The sequence below is a fragment of the Vicugna pacos genome, chromosome 9 (genome assembly GCF_048564905.1).
Source record: "Vicugna pacos chromosome 9, VicPac4, whole genome shotgun sequence".
NCBI lineage: Eukaryota > Metazoa > Chordata > Mammalia > Artiodactyla > Camelidae > Vicugna > Vicugna pacos.
The window spans coordinates 17,779,770-17,794,415 of NC_132995.1; the positions used below are offsets into that span (position 1 = coordinate 17,779,770).

The 14,646-nt window shown below is 42.5% G+C and overlaps 1 protein-coding gene across 4 annotated transcripts in view; it reads right to left on the reverse strand.

Moving 5' to 3' along the window:
• Window positions 1-8,516, reverse strand: part of DPY19L3 (dpy-19 like C-mannosyltransferase 3) — a 75,584-nt gene extending 67,068 nt beyond the window's left edge. Inside the window, exons 1-3 of one of the 4 annotated variants that reach the window (XM_072967279.1) lie at window positions 8,296-8,516; window positions 6,387-6,479; window positions 4,046-4,179 (exon numbers count right to left, since the gene is read on the reverse strand). Coding sequence is in view for 2 of the 4 variants with exons in the window: in XM_072967277.1 (XP_072823378.1) it covers window positions 4,046-4,179; window positions 6,391-6,493 (237 nt within the window). In the remaining 2 variants the exon portion in view is untranslated. Of the gene's footprint in view, window positions 1-4,045; window positions 4,180-6,386; window positions 6,532-8,288 lie in introns of those variants that run through there. The other 3 variants (XM_072967277.1, XM_072967278.1, XM_031672086.2) reach the window with 3 other exon arrangements.
• Between the last annotated feature and the right edge of the window lie 6,130 nt (window positions 8,517-14,646).

The following is a 14,646-nucleotide window of genomic DNA, read 5'->3' on the forward strand; positions in this document are numbered from 1 at the left end:
TCCCAGAGGGTACATGACAGAACCTCGTCCACAGTCTCTTTCTTTTCTCACCCCGAATACTCCTCAGACAATCTTGCCCACACAGCTACAAGCTGGTAATATGAAAATGTCCATTTCTAACACAGATGGAACTCCTGCCTTCAGATCCATAAATCCAGCTTCCTTTACTCCACGTTTTTACTAGGACTATTTTGAAAGTGACTCACAGTGTATCCAAACCTGAACTCATCATTTCTTGCACTGCTCCCTGTATAATAATTTGGTTGGCCTTTGTCCCCAGTTCCTGGGAGGTAGCCAATAAATTCTTGAATTTCCCAAGTGCTAAGAGTATCTTTGTTATTCATGGTGGGTTCCTTGGCCCACATCTGACAGTCTGCACTAACAGGTGGCTCAGGGTAGGCTCCTAGATCATTTTTTCCTAAGGAGATGCCTCGGGATGGGAACTGGCCAAGCCAGAGAGATCCACCATTTAATTAGAGGTCTGGGGCTTTGAGCTAGTAGAAAACAGCCCAACCTCTGGGTAGTCAGGGGAGCTGGAGACTGAGTTCAACCTTGTGGCCAAAGATTTAATCAATCACGCATAAATAATAAAACCCCAATAGAAACTCTTGACACCAGATCTCAGGTAAGCAGCCCCGCTTGGCGATACTCTACACACTGTCACACACTGATGTGCCAGGAAGGTAGGGCATCCTGACTCTACGGGGAAAGGAAAACGCACATCTTGGAATCTGGGACTGTCTCAGATTTTGACCAGTGTGTAACTAATTATACATATAGGGCTTTCCTGAATTCTGAGTCATTTTACTGAATTTATAACCAGTTCATCAGGAATGAGGGTAGCCTGAGGACCCCCAAAGTTGTGACTGGAGTCTGAAGTTTTGGGGAGGACTGTGCCTTTAACCTATAAAGTCTGGCTTCACCCTGGGTAGCTGCTGTCAGCAGTCACTGCACCCTCCAGATCTGCTCCTCGTGCAGGGTTCACAATCCCAGCAAATGGAGATCCAGCCATCTGTCCTTCCGCCGACGGGAGAAAGAGGGTCACTGTTGGTGATTCTTCTTCCTCAACCGCACTCCACATAAACGGTGAATCAATACATCCTTCCAACTCTCTCTCTGCCCACTTCTCTCCAACTCCTGTCCAGCCTACAAAGCCCTGCATGACCTGGTCTTTTCCTCTCTTCTACCATTTTCCTCGTTGCTCATAAAATTCTGGCCATACGTGCCTTCTCTCTGATACCTGACCTGACAAATTTATTCCTACCTTAGAGCCTCTTCGCTGTTTCCTCTGCTTACAATGTCCTCACAGAGCTTAGCTAGGCTGGTCCCTTCTCATCATTTAGGTCTTCATATATGTCTTATCCTCAAAGCAGTCTGCCTTACCTCCCAATCTCAAGCAGCCTGCCAATAACTGCCTCCCCATCCTGTTTGATTTTCACTGTAGTACTATTTCTTGGTTTCTGACTTATTTCTCCTCATCAGAATTAAGTTCCATATCTTAGTCAAATGCTGTATTCCCAGGGCCTAGATCAGTGTCTGGCACACAGAAAAATCTTTTCTTTTCTTTTTTTTTTAAACTTAATATCTTAATTGGATATTCAGATATTACTGAATCCACTGAATAGGACTTACAGTTTTACCCTCCTCAAACCCATTCCCTATACTGTAGCCCGAGTCAACTTTCTAAAACACCAACATGACACCAATGCCTCCTTAAAAAATGGGGCTCACTGCTATGTTCAGAGGAAGCTCTTTCTCTGAGACACAGAAGATAAGCCTCTTCATGATCTGGCTTCTGTTCAGCATCCCCAGCCCTGCCCCTCTCCCCAACCATTCTCCAGCCAGGCTGAACTACTGCCAAATACCTTGAACATTCCAGGCTCTCTTGCCTCTTGAATTTCCTGTATGTGTCCCTTCCTTATGACACCCATCTTTCCTCCCCAATTTACCTGGTTAACCTTTATTCATCCTTCAAATCTTCTTAACACATCCTCCCTTAGTAAACCTGCCCTGATCTTCCAAAATCATGTTAGCTACCCCTCCTGTGTGCTTCCAAAATCACGTTAGCCACCTCTCCTATGCACTCCCACATGACTCTACCTCACCCCTCCACAGCACTGACTCTGGATGTGCTGTAACTGTCTGCCTACTCGCCTGTATCCTTCTCAAGAACGTAAGCTCCTTGAGAGCAGAAGCCTTGATCCATTTGGTGGTATTACTACCACTGAGCACAGTGCCTGCTGTCATACTATAGGAGCTTAACACATTTGTAGTAGATTAATTTATATACTGGAAAGTCTACTGACAAATTCAGAAGTCTCTGTTATTCCTTCCATGTTCCCGATAGTGTTGAAGCCAATGTGACCCACAGAAAAGGTGCCCAATAAGTACCAGGTCACAGTATAATGACTTCCTTAACCCGGTGAGAGTAAAGAGAGAAAAGTCAGGAATACTCAGGTTTCTTGATGATGGGGTGTATCTATTTAAGGGTGCTAGCAGGGCCACTTATTAGCTTTAAAGAAGTAAACTTACAGTTTAAAATTATGTCATCTCTTTCACCATGTCTCTTTGCTACATAGTTACTAGCGTTTAATTTTTGCTATATGCCCACAAAACGGAAATACCAGACTTTATTCAAAATACTTGTGTTAATGAAGAAGTATTAAGTTTCCTAATTTCAGGGAATCTGTTTATAGGTACTCCATTTTAAAGAGATATAGGTAAGTAAAATTTCTCTTGAAAAGAAAAACTGGCCAACTGTCACTAAAGGATAAGAATTATTGTTCTTTGGTACCATGATAATTCATATAAAGATAGATACACAGATACATTCTATAACTATATCAATGTGTCAATTTTTTTTTTACATTCTGAAACTACAGAGTAATATAAGAGATTTTAAAAATAAACATAATAGAAATTATTCATAAACATAAAGTCTGTAATTCAAAGCAGTCTGCTTTGAAGACTCATTCCAAAAATGAAACCAAAGCTCAAAACATTTTGAAAAACTCTCTTTGGGGGCTGTCTTTAGATTCTGCACAGATTCTTTGGAATATTCTCATAGATGATCAATCTTTGCCTGTGAAAGTGAATCTTACCTTTGTAAGCAACTAGACATTAGAAGCCATGGTGGGAAATAAGGTCAAAGATCATGATTTGGGGTAGGGGGTTATTCAGTGGTAGAGTGCATGCCTAGCATGCATGAGGTCCTGGGTTCAATCCCCAGTACCGCCATTAAAAATAAATAAATAAACAAAAACCTAACCTTCCCACCCACATCCCTTCTCCGCAAAATAAAGATCATGACATTTCTGGATCAAACGCAAGGTATATTTGAATGAAAAGCACTGACAAGGTGTAAGTTTCCTTCTAAGTGATATACCTGTTCTGAACACAATGCATATCAAAGGACATCTAGAAATGCTGAGAGAGAGAGGAGAAAGACAACAAGGAAACTAGCGCCTCTTGAGATTTCTGATCAAAGTTATGGCTTCCCCTCAATCATTCGCATTCCCTACTAGGAAGGTACACCACATCAAGGTCATCTGTGGAGCCAGATTAAGACTCCATGGTTTACAGCAGTGGCTTTTGGCTCTCCTATTTTTTTTTTTTGCCCCCCACTGTACCCAACAGAAAAAAATGTATACTATGCTATGACCCAGTTTGTACATACATACATATAATTAAAATAAAAGTTTCACAAATAATTCTCAACCATACCATACGTAACAATATTTTCTTATATTTTATTTCACTAAGAAAAATGTTACTCATGGCCTACTACAACAATTTCACAATCCACAGCTTTAAAAATACTCGCTTAGAGTAATGATGCATAATTGGAATAAGTTAATGAAAATGGGAAAACTCACTTGATTATAAAATTTCTGATGTTATTTTAAACTAGCAAACAAAAAGTCATTTTACCCTATAGCCAAAGCTTTTAAGAGACTACATTCTTTTTGGCAAAATGGAACTGCCTTATTCATCTAAATGGCTAACTGTTAGAGACACTGATGAGTAAATCATACAATGTTCATACCTTAATATTAGAAAACCATAAATCATTCTCATGTAAAGTGGCCAGGTAGACAGATGTAAGAAGTCCAATGCAAAGTGCAACAGTTCCACCAACTGTAAAAGACAGAATCTTCCATAATCTTCCACTGGTACAACCTTTTAGAAAAATAAACAGATGAAAAACTAAGTCGGTAAAGGATTTAACAGTTCTATTTCAGACTGCCAAGCATGCTATGCTCCAGCTGCCTGTCACTGGTGAAGCCTTCCCCATCTCCAGGAGAGTGAGAGGCTCCCTTCCATGATTCCACAGACCCTTCTATACTTTCCATACTCTTATTACAGTTTTTATCCCACTGTATCTAACTGTTCATTTGTCCATTTTGTCAACTAGAGAATGGGAACTTCTTGATGACAAGTATACTGTCTTAATCATTCTTAACACCTATGGCCTATGTTTGGCCTCATTTAACTACTAAGTTCTTAAATGGAGGAATAAATGGGTTACAGATCTAAAATAAAAACAATCTTTGAGATGGTCTACTTACAATGTGTGGTTTATTCATTAAAAGCTACACCCAAACCTGATTACTTAAAATTTTAAAGCCCAAAGAAAAAAATCCATCACACTGAAGTTCAAGGATGTATAAACTAGGAAAAATATTTATAGCACATATACACAGGGCTAAGTATCCTTAATACAGGATACTTTCAAGATAAGGAAGAAAAACACAATGAATATTCCAGTAGGAAATTAAGGACATGAACAGGCAAGGCACAAAAGAAAAGAAAAGCCAATAAACTTAACAGATAAAAAAAGTTAGTACTAAAGAAATGCAAATCAAAATGAAGAGCTGTAACTTTTATAATACTGGCCAATTTGATAGCTTAAAATGCTTAGTATTCTGTTTTGGAAAGGATACAAAAAAACAGACACTTTTTCAAACACTGCTGGTGTTGGAATAAATTGATACCTCTCTGGAATGCAACATGGTAACAGGAAGTAGAAGCCATCAAATGAGCACCCTATTTGACTAGTAATTCTAAATCTAGGCATAAACCCCGACGAAATAATTAAAGTTTAAAGCATACATTTGGCCACAGGATATTTATCGCAGTTCAGTTTGTACAGATAAAAGGTTAAAAAAAATCTAAATATTAAGCAGGAAATTAAATTATGCTATTAGTCACACAACGACTATACACTGACAGTATTTTAAAAATACATTGACATGATATGTTTGTAACACACAGAAATACAGCAAATTACACAGCAGCACGTAGGATTACAATTTTGTAAAACCACATATGAATGCTTGTAGGCATACAAGTGCAGAGAACATTCAGACAGCAAGATAAAGTGTCATCGGTGGCAATCTAAGGATGAGTAGGTTTGTGGGAATATTTTTTCCTTCTTTTTTGCTTTTCTTTAGTTTTCATTTTCTGACACGAATAAATACTGCTTTGGTAAAATGAATAGTCCTCAGAGTTTTACTTTTTAATTTAAAAGGACAAACTTGAATTTGCATTTGTATTTCTATAAAGTTTTCAGAAAGTACTCTGTATTGTCCCAAATTGCTAACAGCTGAGTTGGATGGCATGCCTTCTCAATATAGATTACTTTTATTTTATAAAGCTGTTACCCGAAATTATTTCACTAGCTCTAGCTGCAACTGACCTAAATTCTGTCAGATATCCAAAATGGCTGATGGACACGGAATTTTTTATGCTTACTTTTAAAAATCCTTACTATGCTTAGTCTAAGAGAGCAACTAGGGAGGCAAGAAGTTGGTAATTAATGCCATCTTGCGTACAGCTTAGCAAGTCTTCAACATTATCAAAGAATTAAACAATTTACCAAATTCTGACCACTTTCCCCACCCCCCAAAAAAAGCAAAGGAGAAAATTTCAGGAATTTACCTGAAAATAAAGAATTTTTTAAAAGTCTGATTCACCTTTCAATACTTTAATGAAATGAGAAACTCACCCAAGGTAAGGTCATCTAGTTGTGACCAGCATACTCAAACCAGAAAAATTTGAACTAGACTAAAATCTGAACAATGGGAAAAAGTATCACTCTATAGAGAGTCAAAGGATCAGACTGGTGTAACCATACTGAACAGCCAGCTGAGAAACAAAGGGTTCTAATTAGAGGTCTTTTCATCTTTTATCTAATCGTAACTGTGAAACCAGTATTACCTAATTACAATCAAATCACTTGTAAAACTAAAGTATCAGGGTAGCAGAACAAGTTTCTTCAACTACCATGTCTCACTAAATTTTCATCGTATTGGAGAGTAATTATTTTCATATGTACACACACACATACACAAAGCAACCCCAAATGCTGCTTTAACTTAAATCACCTACTAGATGGCAATTTATTTTCCAACTTCACATTTTCTTCTTGTACCGCATAATCCTCGGAAACTTCTGTGGTTTTTATTCCTTTTCTTTGCCTGATGGATATCATGGTGTCAAAGACTTACACGCATTGTTTTCCAAGCACTCCTACGAACAACACAGAGGTAAACCACCATCCATCCGTATGTCAGTATCCTCTCTCCCCAAATGCATCCTGTGCTCATTTGACTTTACCTTTGTTTCTTCCCTTGCTTAGCATACCCTCCCATTTTCCCACTCAAATTTTAACCAGCCTTCAAAGCTACTCTTAAGACACAACACAAACATTTCTTTAACACAACCCCATTTATGAAGTGCCTGTTCTAAGGCAGGCATTGCCAAGAGTTAGGAATACAGGCGAGCATCACAGACAAGCCTCTGCCCTTCTTCCAGGAAGCCTCCCTCCGATGCACCAACCCCTGCTTATCTTTCCCCTTTTTGAGCCATGTTACCATGCAATTTGTCACACAGTTACGTAGCTTTATATTATTTTATAAAGTATCCTACCATGGGAAAGGTACCCAGAAGTAAATTTCTTGATTGTTGATAGACCGATTTTGAAGAACTGAAATACTGTCTGGTCTCAGGAATTTTGATACCAGTGTTCTTTAAATCAATTCACATTGGAAGCTTTAGGAATATGCCTCAGTGGTGATGGCAGCGGGGGTGTGCCAATCAGGGCAGCTGCTATGCCAGGGAGCAACAGTGGGAGTGACTGCAGGGAGAAGGAGCCTGGTTTGGAAGCAGCAAGTGGGAGGCGGGGGAGTGGTGGCAGTGAGTAAGCTGGTTACAGTCCCCCGGAACATCTTGCGTCACTCCTCCCAAGAACGAACAGCGTTTTATTAATTATTTATTAAAAATGGCCAGTTGCCAGACGATTCCTTGGGCAGCTTATTAATTCCGAAAAGTAAACAAGTTGCTCTAGTGAAAAGAACAAACCAATCAACATTATTCAATTTATTCATTTATGCATAAATGCATGCATACAAAAAAAATCTGAGAAGCAAGACAGACTTCGGTGCAAGCACTGAAAATGGAGACTCTGGAGCAACAAGGGGGAAAAGGAGTGTCGGCAAACTCGTACTGCCAGAGATGGGCTTATCCCCAAATTACCTTATCCTAGAGTCATGCCCTTTCTAAGGACTCGGAGCGGAGTTGTAAAACCCCACAAATGATACACCGTACCACGTTAAAACAGAAGGGTAACTAATATTGAAGCGCCAACTCTGTGTGATAATTGCATGAACCCACGAAACAAAAGTTTCCCCATCAAATTACAAGGAATGCCATTTTAAACGTCTGAAAAGGGACATGAGAGTGGTGCTTTTCTTCTCCATTGCTTAGGACTGGCACGTACTGGGCATCCCGGGGAGCTGTAGGACATGTTACTCAGCTTACCTGCGCACCCCAGCCCTACAGCACCGGGGGCCCCCGCCAGACTCCGAGGCCAGAGAAGTTCGGTAACTCGCTCCAGCTCACCCAGGAAGTCGCGTGGCCGCGGAGACCGGAGACCCTCAGGCCCTCCCTCCGCCCAAGCGGCCAAGAGCGGAGAAGTCACCCGAGAAGGTGCCCCGCCCTCGGCAAACTTGCTCCCTCCTGAGTTGTCTTCCTCGGCCCCCCATTTCTGGAGGTTAATGGGGCGCCACGTCCCACACCAGGCGCCCCAAGACGCCGCGAAGGCCGGGGCCGCGCCCCCCGACTGCGCCACGCGGCGGGGCGGCTAGCGGGCTCTCGGTCTTCGCAGCGGATTCGGCCGAACGCCGCTAGGCGAGGGCGCAGCGCCGCCCACCCGCCGGACATTCCCGGGCCGCGCCGAAGCCTCGCGCCCGCGCGTCCGCTCGCGCCACCCGCGGCCCGACACGCACCACAGACCTGCGGCCTCAGCCGTCCTCACGCGCAGCTCTGGGCCGAGAAGGAGGGAGGCCGGCCGGGGGCGCCGAGGGCCGAGGGGGCGGGGCCGCGCCACGGCCCGCAGCGCGTCGCGGGGACAGCCAGGACCCGGCGGCGACGGCAGCGGAGCTTTGTGTGGCACCGTGGAAATGAGGAACTGGGGTCGTCAGCCGCCCCGGAGAGGGGGCGCGCCCGGGAGGCCGGGCCGCTGCGGCCGCGCCCATAGGTCCCGGGAGCCGTCCGTCAGCGGAGACCCCCGCCCCCTCCCAGGTTGCCCCGCCCTGTCTCGTGCGGCGCCGGCCGGAAGGAAGCGGCGCACTTCCGCTCGCTTGGCCGGCCAGTCCCAGGTAGCCGAGTCCCCTTTCGTCCACCTGCGTCCTGCTGCTCCGCGGACCCTGCGGGGGCCGAGGCCACCTTCGCCCACGCAGACGCCCGCCACTCCCAGGCCAGAGCAAGAAGCGCGGCGCAGGGGCAGAGCGCCCCTCTGCGGGGAAGGGTGGCCTGAGGTCAGACCGCGGGAGCCGCGGCACCACTTCGGCCCTCGAGGGGAGGGTCGGGCGGCCTTTGGGGCGGCGGAAAACTCTTCCTTCGGGCGATGCCCTCCTGTCCCCTGAGCTGGCGGATGCGGAGCGGTCGGTAAGGCCAGGACGGACCAAAGCAGCCCGACCACTCGGACGGCTCCCAGCTTCCCGCATTGCAAGGCCTGGCGCGCCCTCCCCCCGGGTCTTGGCAAACCCTCAGGCCCCTAGCGGCCGCTGCTCCGTGCTTGGAAGTCTTTTACTCACTGCCAGTGAGAGCATCTACACAGATAATACCGCATCTCCAAAGACACCCCTATTTAGGGGGTCAGGGGAGCCAGCTATCATCCCACTTTTGTCTGCGAGAATGTGCTCCTCTGTCTTCTTTCTCGGTGTTACTCCGTCTCCAAACTAGAGTGTAAGCCTTTTTTGAGGGCAGTTTCTGTGCTGTACACGTGGGTATCTTTCTTACTCACATTGCAAAGAATAGTAGTAGGTAAAGCCTCTAGTCAGCAGATCTCAAAGCACACGTTAATTGATTTTTGTTAAAGAACGGTCCTTTGGGTCCTCCACCTGTGAAAAGACTGCCCATCTGTCTAATTCCTGCACGGAATTACTTCAGCCAGGTGTCTTTCCTACTTACCCCTGTTTGATGTTTTTCTCCTCTGCGTGTCTGTTGGTATTAATAACAAACACACATTCTGTGCGAATGGGTTGAGGTATCTGCTGGGTGGTTTTAATAAAAATAAATGTCAGCTGTTTTTTCAGATGGCATTTGTCATGTTTCAACATGATTGTTGGTGTCTTCTTTATTTCATGTTATGGACTTGAGAACAGGGATTGTTTATTTATCATCTTTTTCTTTCACCTTAAGATGCCTTACATAAAATACATTTATGTTCTTAATAAATACATATGTGAATTGATTCCTCCTTAGATAGGTCCCCCACTCCTTACTATTTTGTAGGGTTTTTTTCTTAAATTGTCTCCCTCTGGGGGAAAATGAGTCTGTTGTGAAACATGCATCCCTTCAGTAAAGTAAATAATACTTGTTAGCAGCTGCTTGTTTTAATATGAAATGGCTTTACTAAGCAAGATAAAGCTTTGAGAGGAAGAGGCATCCACTGCTGAGAGTAAGTCTTGGGAATAAATAAGTTATTAAGAATGAGTCCTTAATTCTGATACAGCAACCCTGGGGGTGATGGGTGGTACACCTTTGCCTACGCTGGTCATAAACTGTGACTGCAGAGGTAGATAAGAATACTTCCTGTTTGCACTGTGTTTTGAAACCTGGTGGACTCTGGCTTTTCCTCTGTTGATGCCAGCACTCGTTAAGCTGTGCTGGAAAAGTGCAACTCAAAAGTGTGGTCTGGGAACCTGCAGCATCATTGTCACCATCACCAGGAAACTTGTTGGAAATTATCATGTCCTACCTAAACCTACTGAGTCATAATCTGTAGGAATCAGGGACCAATAATCTGTTTTAAGAAGTTTTCCATATGAGTCTCTGTTCAGTAAAGTTTGAAAGCCATCGCAGGGCTTTGCTACTCAAAATGTGGTCTGTAGATTAGCAGTGACCCTCTTAGAAATGCTGGATTGTAGGCTCCCCCAAGACCTACTGAGCCAGAACCTGCATTTTAATACAATCCCCAGGTTATTTGTATGTACATTACACTTTGAGAAACATTGCACCAGAAGTCATTAATGATTTTCACTTCCTTCCCATGAAAGCATCTTGCCTTGGACCAAGGGAAAGGTCTCCTTCTCTGTTGGCTTTCTCCTATTTGATGTGCAATGTTCAGTTTTAAATTGTTTGGCTTATTATTATGAACACTGAATCACTCCTGTCTTCTGTGACAACAGACTCTTGGTATTCCTCCTCTGTCTACCTTCCTGGCATTCCTTTCCAGTCTCTTGTAAGTTCCTCTTCCTTTATAAAATCAGTGATTCTCTGTCTTCTGGCTCCATGTTTCAGTGACATTCTGAGGACTCATAAGTTTTTATGTCCAGGCAAATCTCCTGAACTCCAGGTCCCATATATCCACTGCCATTGGAAATTTCCATGTGTGCAAAGCACCTCACCTCAAACTGGTTAAAAATTAACCTTTTCTAGTCCCTAAACCTACTTTTCATCCCACGTGCCTCATTTACCTAATTGGTCAAGTCAATAACCTAAGAGCCAGACTTGATTCCTCCCTATTGTGTAACCCATATATCCTCAATAACCAGAGTGATCTTACTAAAATACAAATCTTTTGGTGGCTTACTGGCTTTATATAAAAATCAAACTCCTTAACAGAGCTTGGAAGTACAGCCATGAATCAGGCTCCTTTTACTTCTCTAGCCTCGTCTCTGCTTTCTATTCATAAATTTCCAAGTTTTTATAAGTTGTCTCCTTGCCTGACTTAACTACTATTCAGCCTTTAAGTTTCAGTTTAAATGATCCTTGCTGCTTGGTATTTCTACACTGCCCTCTCACGGAGTCCTCGCTGTTCTGTGTGAGCCACAGAATCCCATGGAAGTGGCATTGTGGGACTTCTGAGGCCAGGTCATAAAAGACATCCCAGCAATCTCCTGGATTGCTCACTTACGGGGAGGAGCCAGCCACCATGTTGGGAGGACACTCAAAAAGCCTGTGGAGATGGCCATGTGGGCAGCAACTGGCCTCTAGCCAACAATCAGCCATCCATGTGAGTGAGCCACCCGGGAGGAAGATCTGCCAGCTCAGGTCAGCTGTCAGGTGATTACAGCCTCACGAGAGATGCTGAACCAGAACTGCTCGTCCGCCCCACTCCCAGATACCCGGTGTGCAGATACGGTAAAAACACTAAATGTGTATTTTTGTATTAAGCTGCTAGGTTCTGAGGTAATTTTGCTACACAATGATAGGTAGTCAGTATGGTAGTAATCCTCTCTATGAATGTATCGTAATTTATCTAATATTCCCCTCTAACTGGACATTTAGAATGTTTCTAGCTTTATGCTATCACAAGCAATGCCGTAGAGAATATACTTATGTTTATGTAATTCTTTAGGATATGTTTCTAGCAATAGAATTGCTAGAGCTCATATTTTAAATTAAGATAAATGTTGGCAAACCGCGTTCTAAAAAGGTTAAAAATTCTATTGCTCTACACTTCCGCTAGTGTGCATTTTGGTGCTCATTTCTCCATGTCCTTGCCAACAATGGATATTTTTAATCTTTGCCAATCCTAGGTGACAAATGATATATCATTTTAAATGTGTTAGTGAGGTGGAGATGGTTACATAGGGAGATTCTTTGGCCCTTTGTGTTTCTTTTTCTCTGATTTGTCTTTTCACGTGCTTGGGCCAATCATCAATTTAATCTTTATAAAGAGGGATTATTTATAGATATGGCTGTTAACTTTTTGTCATCTACCTTGCAGGTATTTTCTCATTGTTGTGTACTTCATCTGGGGTGTTTCGCTCTGCAGTGATTTTCTTATTTTCTATTGTCAACTCTAGTATCTTTCCTTTATAGCTTCTGGGCTTTTCCATCATGCTTGGGAAAATCTCATCCCAAGCTTGTAAAAAATTTTAAATACTTTTTTTTCTAGTTTTAGAAAATACTGCATCTTCTTAATATGGGGAGAGATAATAAGGGTTTTTTTTTTCCTGATTGGAGAGTCAATTGTTTCACCTTCATTCTTACTCTACTGATTTCAATTATCTGTGTCACCACATACTAATTCCTGTATGTATATGGCCTATTTGTAAACTCCTGATTGTGTTTAAAGGACTTATGAAAAGAACTGGTACGCAACAGTTCCACATACAGTAGTTTTAATGACTGTTTCTTTATAGAATGCTTTGGCGTTTGGGAGAGCACTTACTTGCCCCTTCATTATTCTTCTTTTAAACACACGTTTTGGCAAGTTCTGCATATTTATTTGCTGAAATAAACTTTATAATCTTTTACCAGTTTCCAGAAAAGAATTCATGGAGATTGCTTTACTAGAATTATATGCAAGGGATAGACATCTTTGAGAGAAATAAGATCTTTACAATATTGTGTATTCTTTTCCTACAACATGTATTCAGTTGAAGACGGTTTGGCCCACTTATGTAGATTTTTACCAACAGCAGTTTCATGAAGTTCACATTTTTTTTTTTACTTTTTTGTTTGTTTTTTGGTGGGAGGCAATTAGGTTTGTTTGTTTGTTTGTTTGTTTGTTTTATTTAATGGAAGTACGAGGGATCGAACCCAGGACCTCGTGCACACTAGGCATGCACTTTATCCCCAGGCTGTACCCTCACTCCAGCATTCACATTTTGCCACATCACCCACGCAGTTGGTTTTTTCCACTGTCTTGATGAAAGTCAGAGTGGTGGTCTCCAAACTTTTTGATCTCACCGTTTTATCTTAATAAATCTTTGTCATCTCCATATGTGTGTACACATACATATATATATGTGTATGTACATATATATATACATACACATATATTTAGCTAAAGCAAATACAAATGGAAACCCTATTGTGTTCTTTCTGCATCCACAGATTGTTTTATACATTCCTTGTGTACGAACCATGTCAGAGACCTCAGAGGTTACCACCTCTGTGTCTAAGGGATCCTTCCAAGCCTGGTTTGGCACGCCTGGTCTTAGGGAACCCATGCTGAGTCCTGGAGATCAGTTTCCTCAGTGCTCAAAGATCATTCGAGTTGCACAGGAATCAATGTTACACTGGAGTCCTCCTTCCCCCCTTTAAATACTTGGCTCTATCCTTGTGAGATCCTTAAGGGGTTATGAAATACCGTTAGTATTTTCTTTCTCTTCCTTTGATCAACTCTGTAGATTTGTAGAGGTTTAGAATAGTGAAATTTATAGGCAGATTAGCAGAGTCACATAATTATCCAAGGACTCTGTTAAAGAAACTTAAAGTTTAGTTAAGTTTCTTTAGTTTAGTTAAAGTTTAACAAAGTAAACATTGTCAGTGTTGTTTCATTTTCCTCGACACCTGCTGCTCTTACCTCTACTTGTCTGTTATTTCCACCTACACGTTTCTCCTTCATTTCCATGGCAACGGTAATTATTGTATACTTCTGAATGAGGACATGCGTGGTCAAGTTATCCAGTGAAAGCAGATGACGATGCTTTATCACCTAAGTGTTTTGCCAAATGTGAGGATTCCTGGATGTTGGCTGTTCTAGTCCACAAACCAGTGGCCTTGGCTAGTCTTTCCAGTTTGTTCCCTTGGACTGCTGTAATGTCATTCCCTGCAAAAAGGGCATGTACACAACAGGTGTCTAAAAATCCTAGAAGTAGACATTTCCTGCTAACAGATGCCAGCGTGCATTGTATGGCTTGGATTTTTTTTTTTTTTTTTGTAGGAAGAAGTAGGTCTTTCAAGCCAGAAATGTGTTTCCGATACTCTCAAATTCAGATCTTATCCTGTCTTAAATTATGGCTAATCTGGCACTGGGTTTTATTTTTACTAACTCTTACTAAGTGCTGCCTGGAAACCTTCCTGAATCTATGTGGATGTTAAGCCAGCCTGAAGGACTTAAGAATTCACAGGTTTGATTGCAACTCACCAGGACTGAAAGCCGCTAGGACTTAAAATGACCCCAACAGCAGTGTGGGGACTCTAGGGGGTGGACTCTTCCCTTTGTTTGGTGCTCCGATACAGCTCCCTCAGAGAGGTTTCTAGTGGCATCTCTTGACGGCTTTTAAAAAATTTCAGTCAAGATACCAGGAAGCAAAATTTGCAGTATCTTTCTCTTCTCACAGCAGTCATCAGCCAGTTCATTTATACAAGCATGCATTCTCCATGGTGCTATTACCCCACTGC